The sequence below is a fragment of the Microcaecilia unicolor genome, chromosome 1, assembly GCF_901765095.1.
Source record: "Microcaecilia unicolor chromosome 1, aMicUni1.1, whole genome shotgun sequence".
Classification (NCBI taxonomy): domain Eukaryota; kingdom Metazoa; phylum Chordata; class Amphibia; order Gymnophiona; family Siphonopidae; genus Microcaecilia; species Microcaecilia unicolor.
Window position 1 is genome coordinate 686,659,300 of NC_044031.1, and position 16,283 is coordinate 686,675,582.

Below are 16,283 nucleotides of genomic sequence, written 5' to 3' on the forward strand. Positions count from 1 at the left end.
ACATCACCGTAGCCATTATGATGTCAACTTCAGAATCCGGGGAGGAAAAAAAACATGCCTAACAGCTGATCCATGTCCAGAGGAGGATTGCTGGACATGGGTGGCTGGAGGGGGAGCAGGGGAGAGAGGAGGGCCGCTGGACATGGGTGGCTGCAGGGGGGCAGGGGGTCGCTGGACATGTGTGGCTGCAGGGAGGGCAGGGGAGAGAGGAGGGTCGCTGGGCATGGGTGGCAGGAGGGAGGGCAGGGGAGAGAGGAGGTTCGCTGGACATGGGTGGCTGCAGTGGGCACAGGGGGAGAGGAGGGTCGCTGGACATGGGTGGCTGCAGTGGGCGCAGGGGGAGAGGAGGGTCATTGGACATGTGTGGCTGCAGGGGAGCCGAGGAAAACCTTGCTAGCGCCCATTTCATTTGTGTCAGAAACGGGCCTTTTTTACTAGTACTACTGTAAGTTCTTGTGTTTTTTGCTACAGCCTTAAAGTAGGTTTTGACTAGAAAATTTTGGTCATCTTTGAATTAGTCGGACACCTTTTATTTTCATATTTACAAAAAATGAAGTGTACAGTCTGGTTGAATGACACCTTTGTCCATTAATCCCATAAATATATCTTATGTTTTGCAAACTTTCCACAACCCACTACTGCACCCTGTCCTCAGATTTGTAGGTAATGAACAGAGAATGGAAACAGTTGCTCTTAATATAACTGATGCCTCTGCATCTTACTCAAAACCAAGTAAAATTTCATTTCTTGTATCAAAGTTTTCTTCAGCAATAATACATTTTTCATGTCGACTCAGAATGAAACACAAATGTTGGCCGTTCTCCTTTTCTGCATCGTTTGCTCAAATTCCATTGGTACAATGAAGGTGAATGAGGTTTGCACAATATGTTTATCTGTATAGATAGGTTGAACATTTCCAGTATACCAAAAAGAAGCATTTTCCATATAATGAGCATCTCAAAGACAACAGGTTGTCGTATGAAGCTATAAGGAGGAAGGGCCAGAAGAAATGCAAGAAAATACTTTGTCACCCAGAGGGTGAAGAACAACTTGAACAGACTTCAGTGGAGGTGGTAGGAACAAAAAGAGTGGCAGAATTCAAGTGAGACACACAGAAACCTTAGTGGCAGGGGAGGAGGAAAGAAACAAATCCACAGATTAAGACATGGGATGGCACAGTAGGCTGCAAGATATGTGAGCAAACAGAATGGCCGACTGTTGTAGAATCCCTGGTGTCTAGTGGTTTGGACAGGAGCAACCCCCCAGTCACTCCTGCCGTCACTGGTGCCATCATACAGAGTAGTGCCTGCAACTCCCTACTAATGCTAAGGGGTCAGTTTTCCATATAAAGGCAGACTGCTGCTGGGGGGTCGCTGGTGTCATTCCAAATGATAGTGCCATCAATGGCAGGAACGATGGGGGATCACTTTTGCCCAAATCACTAGACTCCACAGATTCTAAAATGGTAGGCCTTCAGGTTGGGAGGGGGCAGTGAGGGAACCTTGATTTTTTTTTTAGGGGGGGGGGGTGGCTCTAGCCAGCTCTTTCAGATAAATGCTGGCCCCTTTAAGAGACAGCCCAGCAGTATCGGCTGCAGCATGGCAGACCAGTTCTGCAAGGTCAGTTGAATAACGCTGCTTGTGAGGTGGCTCACAAACAGCCTTTTTCATTTACCACAGGAGTCAGCAACTGCAGTACTGAGGTGCCGCAAGCTGGTGACTCCCATGGTGGAATGCCCTCCCGCGGGAGGTGGTGGAGATGAAAATGGTAACGGAATTCAAGCATGCGTGGGACAGGCATAAAGGAATCCTGTGCAGAAGGAATGGATCCACAGAAGCTTAGCTGAAATTGGGTGGCGGGGGGAAGAGGGGTTGGTGGTTGAGAGGCTAGGATGGGGGAGGGCAGACTTATACGGGGTCTGTGCCGGAGCCGGTGATGGGAGGCGGGACTGGTGGTTGGGAGGCGGGAAATACTGCTGCACAGACTTATATGGTCTGTGCCCTGAAAAAGACAGGTACAAATCAAGGTAAGGTATACACATGAGTTTATCGTGGGCAGACTAGATGGACTGTGCAGGTCTTTTTCTGCCGTCATCTACTATGTTACTATGAATCAAGGTGAGGTAACAACCTGTCTTTTACTGCATTTTGGTAACTTCCTCCCTGAATAGAAATTCCATCCCATCTGTGATACCAGTATTAAAGGGGGAGGGGGATATGGCTGCCTGGTATGATTTTAATTACTTTTATCATAGTATTATCAGCTAGGAAAGAGAATTAAAATTATTGACTATTTTGAACATTGTGCTGAAACAGTTCCACTAGAGCCCTTAATGTGGATCAGTTTTAGTCTTTTCTCTTGTTTTTGTTTTTTGTAGATTGGCAGCAATTGCGCTTTTGTACTTGGACCAAGAAGATGCATTTTGGTGTCTGGTTACTATAGTAGAGGTATTCATGCCTCGTGACTATTACACGAAAACTCTGCTAGGATCACAGGTATACACTGCATTATGAATGTGTTCATATATATTATGTGGTTCCTGTTCGCAGTTTAATGTGGTGTAGTCATAGCCCTACTTTGAAAGATGCCCATTGTACAAATATGTATACTTCAGAGGTCTTGCATGTGCCCTGTAATTATAAGAACCCAGGGAGTCAGAATGATGATATAAGGGCCATTTGTCAAAAAGGTTCAGGGCACTTAACTTAGCTGTCCCAAATTGAGCTAATTTTCAGCATCCTTTCTTCTTATCTTCTCTAGTGAGACATTTTGCTTCTATCTAACTGTCCCTTCCTTCCCCACCTCCAAAGAAATCCCCCAAATCTTGCGCTGAATCTTGGTTGTTGCAGAATTTAAGAACTGATTTGTCATGCTACACTACCCAGTATCAGAGCAATGCAGGATCCTAGTCCAGGCCCACCGAGAGGGGGAGGGCAAAATTCCCCATGGCCTGGCCTCCAAGGGGGCCCGCATGACACTGGCTTGGCTCAGATGGTCTCTCCTGCTCCTGTGTGTCGTAGCAGTGCCGGGTTAACACATTATCACGTTAACTCTGCTGTCTGTTCTGCCGGCCACAGGTCCTTATTCCTGCCTTGTCCCTTCTCCTGTGTGCAGCACTTCCTGTTCCTATTTGGACGTGGCAGGAAGAAAGACTTGTGCAGCAGAGTGGAGCAAGAGGAGACAAGCAAATGGGGGGGCCCCGGGGGTGCACACAGGGCCAGGGGGTGTACAGCGCTGTGTACATCTAGTAGCGCTATAGAAATGATTAGTAGTAGTAGCAGTAGTAGTGTTTGCCCCGGGCCCAGCTTTGTCTCTCAGTGGCCCTGTCCTAGTGCAGAAGGAGTAAGACTTATATATGCTGTTTTCTGTTCAACCTGGGAGCCTTGGGAGTTCTGCAAGGTAGGAGGCGGTTTGGGAGATGTTCACAATTTAGGTAGGGTGGTTTGATGCTTATAGATAAGGAGTGAGGGAGGACTGGTGACTTTTTATTTGAGATCAGGCAGGTGGGAAGAGTTGGATTGCTGGCTTCAGATTAGAGAGCTGCACAGGAACCGGGTTTGGGTAATCCCCTCCAAGGCCATGGGACTCCCTCGGGGAACCCCTCGAGGTCCGTGGGGATTGACGCAGGTCCTGCAGAGTTTCCGCGGTACTGCCTCCCAACAGGACAGAAAATGCAATTAGCAAAAGAAATAATAAGCGTGTTGGTGTTTTTATAGATGGTAACTTCAATTGCTGATTCTGCCTCATTCAGCTCACAGTCCCCTCCCTGTTTGTAAAAAGATATTGCAGTTTGTTTTTAATATTGTTTAAGATGAGTTTTCCCTGTGTTCTCACCGACACTCATTAAATTGTTCCAAAATGTTGCTATCCTACTTTAAAAAGGGAAAGCTAAAACTACGTGAAAATATCACACCACTTAAGGACAGAAAGCCATCCAAAAATACCACAGTACTGCTTGCAAAAAATATAGCTCGAAAAAGCATGCATTAAATATACTTTGTTGGAAACAAAGCTCCTACATAACTGGTTTTCCTTATTGCTGCTGTTTAGAACACAGTGTTCATTATCATAATGGGCAAAGCTACTGGCAAAAAGAAAATTTGTTTTGATTTGTCCTCTTGCTGCACACCAAAACAAATATTGTATGAGGGAGACAAGAAAGGCACTTCTAGAAATTAAAAAGTACATTTGGCTTAACTACTTACTGTGCATGGTGAAGGTAGCAGTCGAGCAAATGTCTTTGTTCCCTTTTGTATGAGGCCTTTAACTTTTCTAAGATCTGCCAGGGTTGGATTTGAGTCTCTAGTATCCATAGGTTATCACTGAAAGTGGGGATCTTAGACACCAGAGAATGGGGGGGGGGGGGGGGCCTTTTCCCACATTCCCCCTTCTGCATACATCCCAGTACAGTTACCTCTCCTCTCACCTCATATCCTTCACCTGTCTTAAGGAGCTAATGCTGCACACTCAAAAGCAATTGCTCTGCTCCTTTTCCAGCCCCTCCTTTCTTTTTCCCAGCATGTCATTTGAAGGGGAGGGGCCAAAGCAATAAACAAAGTTTTCAGACATAGGGGGTCAGTGATTCAGATGTTTGGGGGTGGGGCTAAAGTGGGGCGGGACTGGGACAGGGCATAGGTTGGGTTATTTTACCACAAGTCGGGTTAGTTTAGTACAGGGAACAGACGGGGATGGAGGAGATTACTTGTGGGGACGGGCATGGGCGTAGTTTGTTTCATTTGGGGGGGCAAAGGATGGGGCGGGCCATATTAGCATATTCATTTGCATATATATATGCAAATGAATATGCTAATATGGAGGGAGCGAGGAAGAAAGAGCTGGCCTTTTTGCGAATAACCATAATGAATATGAATGAGATATCATACATATTCATTATGGTTATTCCCAAAAAAAGCCAGCTCTTTCTCCTTTCTTTCCTCCTTATCCAGAGCTCCCTCTTCCCCACCCCCTTTCCCATACCATGCCAGTGTAGACCTTAGAAATGCATAAGTCCTATATGTAGATCCTTCAAGAGGTAGTGTGTCATGATTTAGGCTCTACACCCTTTCTGGTGTTTTGGTGCCACCTCAGTAAGGCCAACACACAGTCTCTCCACTGAAAAACACTATACACACTTGTGCAAAAACACACTCATAACCTTACCAAACCATAACAGCACTAATTCCAAGGACAGGACGAGCTACAACCTTATGTGTGGAAAGGCAGCACTGTAATTACACCGGGCTCTAAAACACCAGTACACTACCTAGTGACAAAAACAAAACAAAAAGGGCTGCAAATACTACACACTAGCAGAATAGTAGGCTTATATTTGGTAAAATGCTATTTGAAAGCGCAAAACCCCTCCGCGAAAAACTACACTGGCTCCCAATCAAAGAACACATCGCCTTCAAAATCTGCAACCTGTTTCACAAAATCATCTACGGAGAAGCCCCAAGTTACATGACAGACCTGATCGACTTACCAATCAGAAATACATCCGAATCAACACGAACTTATCTAAATCTGCACTACCCAAGCTGCAAAGGACTTAAATACAAAACAACTTACACATCCAGTTTTTCCTACATAAGCACACAACTGTGGAATGCATTACCAAAACCTTGAAAACAATGTACAACCACCTAAACTTCTGGAAATCACTAAAAACTAACCTGTTTAAAAAGGCATACCCTACTGATCCAACTTAAATGCCTAATTGCTACTACTACTTATCATTTCTAAAGCGCTACTAGGCGTACGCAGCGCTGTACACTTGAACATGAAAAGACAGTCCCTGCTCGACAGAGTTTACAATCTAATTAGGCCAGGCAAACAAGAGATAAGGGAATATTAAAGTGAGGATGATAGAATAAGGGTTAGGAGTTAAAAGCAGCATCAAAAAGGTGGGCTTTTAGCTTAGATTTGAAGACGGCCAGAGATGGAGCTTGGCGTACCGGCTCAGGAAGTCTATTCCAGGCATGTGGTGCAGCAAGATAAAAGGAACGGAGTTTGGAGTTAGCAGTGGAGGAGAAGGGTGCAGATAAGCGAGATTTACCCAGTGAACGGAGTTCCCGGGGAGGAATGTAGGGAGAGATGAGAGTGGAGAGGTACTGAGGAGCTGCAGAGTGAATGTACTTATAGGGCAATAAGAGGAGTTTGAACTGTTTGCAGAAACGGATAGGAAGCCAGTGAAGTGACTTGAGGAGAGGGCTAATATGAGTATAACGACACTGGCAGAATATTAGTCGTGCAGCAGAACTTTGAACAGATTGAAGAGGAGAGAGATGGCTAAGTGGGAGACCTGTGAGAAGCAAGTTGCAATAGTCTAAGCGAGAGGTGATAAGTGTGGATGAGGGCAGTGGCGTAGCAAGGGCGGGGCGGTGGGGGCGGTCCGCCCCGGGTGCACACTGCTGGAGGGTGCAGAAAGCAGCCCGCGCGCCTGTCAGCTCCGCTGGTTCCCTGCTCCCTCTGCCCCGGAACAGGTTACTTCCTAATAAGTCACTAAATATTTTGGGCCTTTATTAGCAAATTTATAAAGTAGCAATGAATTAACTGGAAACATGCCCAAACCTTTGCACCTGCTAATGTTCACATTATTTTCAGTCTAAATTAGGAAATAGTAATTATGTATTAATTTACAGAAAAGTTATGTTAACTTGGAACCATGTAGAGGCTGTCAGCTTCTGTTTAATTAGGTACTCAATGAAATGTAATTTGACCAGGAATGCCTAAAGTTTTGTTCACAGCTGTACTTAGCTTTGGTTAATTTATTGCAAATACATGCTTTGCTCAAAGTAGTTAGACTAACTGCCAAATGCTCTCTTCTCTGTAGGTTGACCAACGAGTATTCAAGGATCTTATAGCTGAGAAACTGCCTCGGCTACATGCACACTTTGAATATTACAAAGTGGATTATTCACTCATTACATTCAATTGGTTTCTAGTGGTATTTGCTGACAGTGTTGCTAGCGAGATCTTCTTTAAAATATGGGATTCATTCTTGTATGAGGGATCCAAGGTGAGTTAATGAACAGTTTGATTTGTTTTTAAACAAATGGATCTCAGCACAGGAACCTCTGCCCCTTACACTATGCAACCGACATTCCTTCCTTCCCAGTCCCCTTCCCCAAACCAACCATCCTCTTCCTTTTTCTTGAATTCCCCGCCCCTACCCCCCAGTACTGTCAGAGTCAGTTCCACCCTCTTCCTGCCCCCGCCCCCCCCCCTTATTTTGTTGTATTTATGCTTGACTTCTTTGCACAAGTATAGCACAAATTTGAGGAGTAGCCTAGTGGTTAGTGCAGTGGATTTTAAACCAAAGGACCCGGGTTCAAAGCACACTTTAATTCTTTAGGTACATTCAAATCTTTTTTAAACCCTACTAAGCTAACTGCTTTTACCACATTCTCTGGCAACGAATTCCAGAGTTTAATTATATGTTGAGTGAAGAAATATTTTCTCCGGTTGATGATAAATTTACTACTACGTAGCTTCATTCCCCGCCTACCCCCCCCCCAGTCCTAGTATTTTTTAAAAGAGTAAACAAGTGATTCACATTTACTCCTTCCACTCCACCCAGTATTTTATAGACGTCTATCATATCTCCCCAGTAAAGCTGTAACCAGAAAGACCCACAGTGAGAATCAAACCCACGTAACCTGCAATGAGGGCTCATAGCTCTAACCCCTACGCCACACATGTACCTAAAGAATTAAAGTAGGCTTTGAACCCGGGTCCCTTGGTTTAAAATCCACTGCACTAACCACTAGGCTACTCAAATTTGTGCTACACTTGTGCAAAGAAGTCAAGCATAGGAAACATCACATAAATGCACTAACATAAGGGGAGGGGACTAAAATCCACAAAACAGAGGAAGTTCAATTCCTAATTCTAAGGGAAAATCATAAATTCATAGATTATAGAGGCAGAAAGTAATCACTAATTTTCTCAGGACAAAATCTATAGTAGGGTTAACTTATTTCAGATGTGGGCAATGAAGCACTATCACCACCTCTAACCACACCATTCTTGCAGATATAGGAGGACAATTGTACAGAATAAAAAATATATTTACATGACAATGGCTTTAATGTATAATTCTCTTTAAAGGTGAGAGGATCAGAAATCTAAAGTAGGGGTAGGATATAATTATTTTTTTCTCACTTGTTTTAGTGACACAGGAGTTGCTGACTAGCAGCTTAAAAAAAAAACACTGGCATGAAATTATTCAGAATTTGTGTTTTTTTTAAGTTGTTCATTGCTGATGCTTCTAAACAGCATTTGAATATTTCCTGATGAATGTAATGCAGACACTGACATTCCTTTGGAACCAGTGCATGTTGAGTCTCTAACTTCATTGGGTGATTCAGATTTTGGGCGTTGTGGCTATTTGTATTGTGACATGGAGGATTAACCTCACTGCCTTTGCATGACCCATCAAAATAATGATTGCATATTTAATTATAACTTTAGCATGTCTATAAGGATTTCTTCTAATTGTTTAATTCTACACAGGTCATTTTTCGATTTGCCCTAGCACTTTTTAAGTACAAGGAAGAAGAAATATTAAAGCTGCAAGATTCAATGTCAATATTCAAGTATCTCCGATACTTTACACGAACGATCCTTGATGCTAGGTAGGTATTTAAGCTGTAAATGCAAATATCTTTGCAGAGGCTTTAAAATTCTTCTTATAGTAATGTATAAATATAGCACCATCAGCATATTTAGCATTGTACGGAAACACAAGCTAGACAGTCCATTAGTTTAGATATCTGATGGCTGCCTTAAAATGTATTTTCTGAATGCCTGAAACATAAATTTTTGTAGTTAGAAGTATACATAGAACTTCTTTCTTGTATTTATAAGTAAATGCACAGTATGTCATTACAAACTTTCAGATTTGACAATATATTATGCATTGTGAGCAGCTGGGCCTTGGAATATTTGAAGACATTTGCGTTTGGGCCTTGGGAGTGAGCTGTAACATCACTGAGACCTAGCCACTGCTTCTTACAACAGTTGCCACATGCAAGTGAAACCTTCCAGATTTCTGAGGAACAGCTATGAAATCAGGAAGGAAGTTTCATGTTGACGTAGTTTACCCTATGTGCACAAGTGTTTTTGTATGTTTTGTCCGGAGTAGTAATAGCTGACTTGGTAAACGTAGTCAGGGAATTCAGCAACTGTTAACCTGATTTTCACCTTAGCATGTCATCATTTGCAAGTAGCTGAATTTTGTTTTTCTATACCCACAATTTTTACACCCACAACTTTTTCAGCAACAGATTTCTTAGTGATCTGGACCCTTGCTGGGGTTTGAAGCGGTGAACACTGATATTGACCCAATGATTTTCCTTTTTTTAGTTCATCTGACATTTCAGTACTTTTCTGGAATGGCATGAGATATAAGATCATTTTTGTGGTGCTTTTAGTTATATGTTTGGAGGTGTCAGCAGAGCTGTGAAGTTGATACACCAAACTTTCAACTCTGACTCCTCTATTATTTTTTTTTATTGTCCAACTCTGACTCCTACTATGTATAGTAAATCTAAGGGAAATTAGATTAATTACAGAAACAGAATATTTCTTTATTTACAAAATTAGGAGGGACCAATAGTCCACGAAATATCTTTATTTGAAGTTTGCACAAAGAATTTGAAAAGAAATGCTGTCAAATGAAAATATGCAGATATCTGTTGTAAGCCTCCCCCCCCCCCCCCCCCCCCTCCCATTTTGAAGGGTTTCGCAGGCTAATTAAACCCCCTGTGTTGATATTTTGTTTCTGTTCTACTCTCCTCGATTGTTCCTTTGTCCAGAGTGGGTGGTTTAACAAAAATTGTAATTGGGGAGGAAGGGGATTCCTAATTTTTTTTTCTTTGCAGTCTAGAAAACAGAAGTTGGATTTATTTTTTTCTGATCAGGAGAAAATTGAGTTGATTTTACAGATCTGAACTTTTTGGAATATCCTGCTGTTGTCATTTTCTGCTTGAACCTAGCGAATTTTAGAACAGTTCTGTAGCGCCATCTGGTGAATTTAAAGATTATGAAAATTCAGCCAGGGCTGAAATCAGGGGCTAGAAATATACCAGCGCTATCTCTAGGTCCCTAGTGTTACTTCTTTTAATTGGACAGTTTTGAAAACATTATAGAGTGTTACCAAGCTGCTAATTAGATGTTAAATAATGGGTAGGATTTGACTCTGAACTATGACTGACTGATATTGAGGCCCATAAAGTAACAAAGATAGAAGAACATAAGAAAAGCCATGTTGAGTCAAATTGAGGTCTATCAAGCCCAACATCCAGCAGATTTCTCAGATTTTCACCTCACTAGTCTAAAAAACATCTGCAATTCTTTTATATAACTTTTCTCTCTCTCTCCCTGCTCTTTATTCTGTCAATGTGCCTCAAAAAATATTTAAAAAAAAAACTCTTCTTAATGGACACATGCTGTTATTCCCACTTCTTCAGCCATTTTAATGTGATCAGGAGCCCAAATCCATTTGTTTCATTTATTCACCTGCAACCTAAGTGGATTCCAATATAAAACATACACAATATAATAATACTCACTAAAACAACAAAACACAGCTGCTTCCCCATATCAGTAGTACTGTATGGTCTTACTCTCGTCCCTCAAAGTAGGACACCAGTCAACCTACAAAAAATGCAAACCCCATACTGTACTGCTATAGAAAAGGCCATTCATTGCCTTTTGATCAAGGTTGAGCTCATAGACTGCCTTAGGCCAGTAGCAGCTCTCAGCACACCAGGTTGAGATCTCAGACTCCAGTTCCCTCAGAATGTAGGCCAAGGCAGGTGATACACTCCATTTTAGGCTTAATATCAGTATAAGACTAATAGTGAACAAATACCGCAAGAGAAGGTCATAAAGAACTTTGACTGGAGGAGCAGCCTAATGGTTAGAGCATTGGACTGAAAACCAGAGAAGGCCACTTCAAATGCCACTGCAACTCCTTGCAATCTTGGGCAAGTCACTTAATCCTCCATTGCCTCAGGTACAGACTTAGGGCCCTGTTTACAAAGGCATGCTATCGTTTTAAGCGCACGCTAACCATGTAGACTTCCATAGCAATATTATGGGCATCTACATGGTTAGCATGCGCTAATTTTTAGCGCATGCTAAAAACGCTAGCGTGCCTTTGTAAACAGGGCCCTCAGATTGTGAGCCTTCCAGGGACAGGGAAATAGCTGCTGAAAAAGGTATGAGCTAAATGCAAAATTTGATCTCTTCCCTTCTCTTTGAAATGGCAGTTCAAGAGCGATGTGAAACCATTAAGAAGTCAACAGATAGGATCCACGCAGCCAACCTGTAGGATTCTACCCAGCAAGATGGTCAAATTGGGATGGTAGATACCCCAGTAGGAATGCCATCTGTGTTGCCCTGGTCATGTATATCTGTAGTGGTACACTGTTAGTTCAGTTCAGCTGGGGAGGAAGGGGCCATTGCTACAAATATGTGTCCTTGTTGCCATATGGCAACTGAAATACGATAGACTTACATATATAATGGCCACAAAAAGGTTAAAGCCCAGGACCAGAGAGGACCCTTCTGTTTTTGACTCTTGAATTTCCATGGCTCATAGGCTAAGTACCTGGGAAGTTCAGAGTTGACCCCGATCATATTTGATTTTGGAAAGATTGGATGAGAACAGTGTCTAGTGTTAAGCGTCATTGTTTTTTTTTAGGGGGGGGGGGGGGGCTATTAAGGAAAGGTCATGAAGTATATATAGAGAGAGAAGAGAACAAAAGCTGTGTAAAAATTGAGGTTTTTAGACTAATCATTATGAACATTTGTGGGCTTGTCTGGTAATAGCCCACTTCTCTGAGATATTTTTCCTCCAGTTTTATAACCCTTCCTTTGGTAAATTCAGGTGGCTCAGAGGAATGTGATAAGCTAACTAGTTACATTTTTAGTGTTTTGGAATAATTTGTGAATTCACTGTCTTCATTTGTGGTTTTTATAATTTGACCTTTATAAAATAGGCACTTTCTAGAAACATTTTTAGGCATCCTTTTCTGGAATTACCCTCCAAAATGGACCACTTATTGAAATGAAATAGATTAACTTGGACTGTCACTAACAGTAAGTCTTTCATCATAATTCCTACTTATATTTTCTCAGGAAGCTTATCAATATTGCCTTTGTGGGCATGAATCCCTTTCCTCTACGTCAGATTCGGAACCGCAGGGCTTTCCATCTGGAGAAAGTGCGTCTGGAACTGACAGAACTCGAAGCCATACGTGAGGACTTCCTGCGGGAACGTGAGACTAGTCCAGAAAGGAGGGATCTGATCAGTGATGACGAGGAGGACAGCTGAGAGACCATGACTCATATACTGTGTACTGTTTTCAATACTGTGACCAAAGCTTACCATGAGTGCTGACTTCATGACATGTTTCTGCTGAAGAAACCCTTCCAGACTGTGTGCAGCTGGTGGTAGCTGGGAATATGCAGGACGTATTTCCAGAATGCTGTATGCCCTTTTCATTTGCAGTCCAGTCAGTGACCAAGCTACTCTTGTTTACACTTGTGTCCTTGCAGCTACCTTAAGCAGTATGTGTAACCTGAGACTATGAAGGACTCTTCAGGGCCCTCAGCCTACCTTTTCCACCCAACTAGACATAAAAACAACTGGACTAAATAGAGTCTGTGCTCAACTGTTAACAACTGAAATAACACTGAACTGGGATCATTGAGAGCTGATTGAATGTTGAATGTGATCCATTAAGTTAAATGCAAGCTGATTAAGTATTGAATGTGGTCATTGAGTTATAGTTTGAATTTTTTTTGTAGATAACAAGTGCCATGTCCATTTTTTAACTTGGTTAAGCTGTGGTACAACTTTAAATGTTTTTGCGCCTTTGCCATTGTCAGAAGAACCTGGTAAAAGTAGGTACACTCTGTTGAGCAAGGCCAATTTACTGAGTACTTTTGACTGCTATGCACCAGGAGTATGTGGCATTCCAGACTGAAATGCCAGCTCTGGTTTCCACTTTGAAACTGTATTAGATGCCGGGAAGCCTGTGATGGAGCTCTGTTGCACCCAAAAGCAGGGTGCTAGCCACTTGGATATGCAAATAATGTCAACAAACAAGTTACAGAGGAGAGATTTTTATTGGATTAACTTATTTTTGTGACTTGCATTCCAGATCTACAGTCCTCTAATATGATGTGTTGTAGTTCACAAAAGCTAGTCACCAACTAATTAATCCAATAAAAAAAAGTATCATCTGCAACTTTTTTGGCCTTTTTATTCCAGTTACTGTTTCAAAACAAAGTAACTATTGAAGGTGGCAATGAATAGTAATATCTAGTTATTGGTTCGATTCCTGTTCATATCTGAATAGCATATTAACTTTGGGGTCATAATGCAAATATGCAAATTAGTTTTTATATATTGCCCATGACAAAACTGGGGGCAAAATGGACTGTGTCAGCTTCTTTCCCATAAATTAAAAAATGGGAGGAAGTCTTTCATGCATTCTGCTCTAAATACCTCCTCTTTACTTACATACCTACATACCTGTGGTGGTTAAATGTTTGATATATGGTTAAACCCTGAGTGGGGAGGGAGATACCTACTGCTCAGGCTTGGGGGGGCACAGATGCCAGGTTCTAGGAGGAGTTGCTGTCTGAATTCTCCTCACCCAAGGACTGGTCTAGCAATAACTGGGCTATATAAAGAGGGGATGAAGGTGGGGTGTTCAAAAATGGTTTAAAGCCTTGGGTAGCGTTGAATGAAGACTCATAGGGACATGGGCTGTGAAGGTTGACATTGATTGTAGCAAATGGTGAATGCCAAACCAAAACAAAAGATTTTTTTTCCAACTTTTCCATGTCAACAAAACTCAAAATCAATATATGGAAATGGTTTGAACAGCCTACAGTATATACAGAAGACTGTTCGAAGCCAGATGTGTAAAAAATCAAATCTGTAAGAGCGCTTGAAAGTTGTGATGAGACATTTTGCTGCTGTGCACATAAGTACATCTAATATCACTCTGAGGATCTAAGTCTCAGAATACTGTACCACTCCTTGTGCTGTCTGTTTTGCTGGGTTTCATTCTAAATCTAAAAGAAGTATTATTTTCCTTATAGTGAAATTTGTTGAACAAACTTGGCTTTTATAAGCATTTAAAAGAGTTTAATATTAAAATTTGTGGATGGTGATCCAAGTTACTTGGAAAAATAAGAAATTCAAAGATTGACTATCAACAGTTGCTTCATGACCCTTGAGTCCTCCAGTAAGTAGTTAGTTTTGCTATGCTGAAGACTTTTCTAGCCCAGCAGAAATGGGATAGAACACCTCTGATTCTGGAGCTCTAGTTAGCAGTCGGTGGACATCTTATTTCTACCTTAAAAGACGTCTTTGGATATAGGCAATGCATTTTTTTTTTTTTTTTTTTTTTAAGTATTACTGCCACCTTATCATAACAGCTTGCTTCAACATACATGCTTTTCATAAGTTTTAAAAACAGTATTTGCAAAAACAGTATAACTACAGTGTGTGTGTATATATATATATATATATATATATATATATATATATATATATATACACACACACACACACACACACACACACACACACACACACACAACAGTACAATGAAATTTGTAGTTGAAAAATGTCAAGGAACTTTTTTTTTCTCCATGTATCAGTATTTTGAGGGTCTTGTCTCTGTTGCCCAAGTCAGTGATGTAAAGTCTTATTTCATTTGTATGTTAAACATTCTCTGAGGACAAGCAGGCTGCTTGTTCTCACATGTTGGGTCGATGTCCATGGCGGCCCAGGAATCTGATATTTTGCAAGCAAAATAACAAAAGGTTTTTGCCAGAGAGTTCTGGCGCACATGCGCAGACGACTTCCCGCCCGTGGCACGAGCATGTACCTCAGTTCTTTTTTTTCTCCATAGTTAGGTGCGGCAGTGTTTTCGCTGCGCTCTATTCAGGCCCAGGAAGAGAACTTCTCTACGACACTTTCTTTCGCTTTGTTTTCACTTAGTTTTGTTATTCTTTTTCTTTCAATATAAAAAAAATTATAATTCCTGTAGTTTTCGTATTTCTTTTTGCCACCTTTAAAGTTTCCTTTCTTTTCGACAAGGTTGGCCTTTGGGCCACACGGTCCGGTTTACTCCCTTTTTATGCCTTCTCTTTTTGGCACAATCGCGTCATTTGATTTTGCTGAAGCTGTTTTTCCTTCCATGTCATCAAAGACACCCAGCGGCTTCAAACGTTGTACTTGGTGCAACCGGACCATCTCAGATACAGATACCCACGGCTGGTGTATCCAGTGCCTTGGGCCCAACCATAGCCCAGCCGCTTGTAGTCTGTGTCTTCGTATGAAGAAACAGATCCAAGTGTCTCGAGAAGCTTTTTGGGGCTCAGTCCGGTCCTTCGACATCGGTACCGAGGACGTCGGGAGCAAAGTTAATGGCTGGGAGCAGTGAGGCGTCGAGTGGGTCTCCACCTACCTTGAGGCCTCCTGCTATGCAGGCCCCCTGGGACCGCCCTTCGTTGGACCCGGCCTTGAGGAGACGTGAGGATTCCACGTCTTCCTCATCGGTACTGAGGAGTCTCGATGACAGGCATCGAGCGAAGGCAAAGAAGCATCATCATCGTTCTCCTTTGACACACGGTACCAGGAGCTCTGGGTCATCGAGAGAGTCTGCACCTGAGAAGCGTCGGTGCCAAGAGGACCACTCCCCCTCGATACAGGAGGTGCAGATGCGTCGGTCTCCTAGCAGCCCGGTACCTGCTCCTGAGCCTCCACGGATTCTGACATTGCCTGTTTCACCGACCCTGCAGCCTTCTCCGATGGTGGCTCTCGACAAGCGCATCCGGGCCTTGTTTCCAGAACTTCTGGAGGGACTGCTATGTCAGTCAGCATCGGTGATGCGGGTGCTTGTTCCTTCTGTACCATCTGCTGCAGCCGTGTCTGGCCCTTTACCTGTGGTGAGGTCCCCAACCGCAATGCCGCCTGCAGCATCGACATTGACTGCCACCCAGGTTGACTCCCCTTCGACGTCGATGGAAGGAGCTTCACCGCAGTCGGTCTTTCGACATTGTCACAGAGGACATCATTCCTCGGCGTCGAGGCGGGTCCAGTGTTGAAGCACCTTAACTCAGGTTTTATCAGACACTGAGCAGGAGAGTTCGTGGGAGTCAGATGAGGATCCCAGGTACTTCTGATGAGTCCTGGATTTCCTCTGAACCTTCCCCTCCACCAGAAAGGAGACTATCTCCACCGGAGAGTC

At 42.7% G+C, this 16,283-nt stretch overlaps 1 protein-coding gene across 1 annotated transcript in view; it reads left to right on the forward strand.

Moving 5' to 3' along the window:
- TBC1D2B (TBC1 domain family member 2B) overlaps nt 1-14,550 on the forward strand; it is a 158,064-nt gene extending 143,514 nt beyond the window's left edge. Inside the window, 4 exon segments of the mRNA XM_030188140.1 lie at nt 2,378-2,495; nt 6,833-7,018; nt 8,515-8,636; nt 12,148-14,550. Of these exon segments, the coding sequence (XP_030044000.1) occupies nt 2,378-2,495; nt 6,833-7,018; nt 8,515-8,636; nt 12,148-12,343 (622 nt within the window). The 3' untranslated portion in view covers nt 12,344-14,550.
- The last annotated feature ends 1,733 nt before the right edge of the window (nt 14,551-16,283 follow it).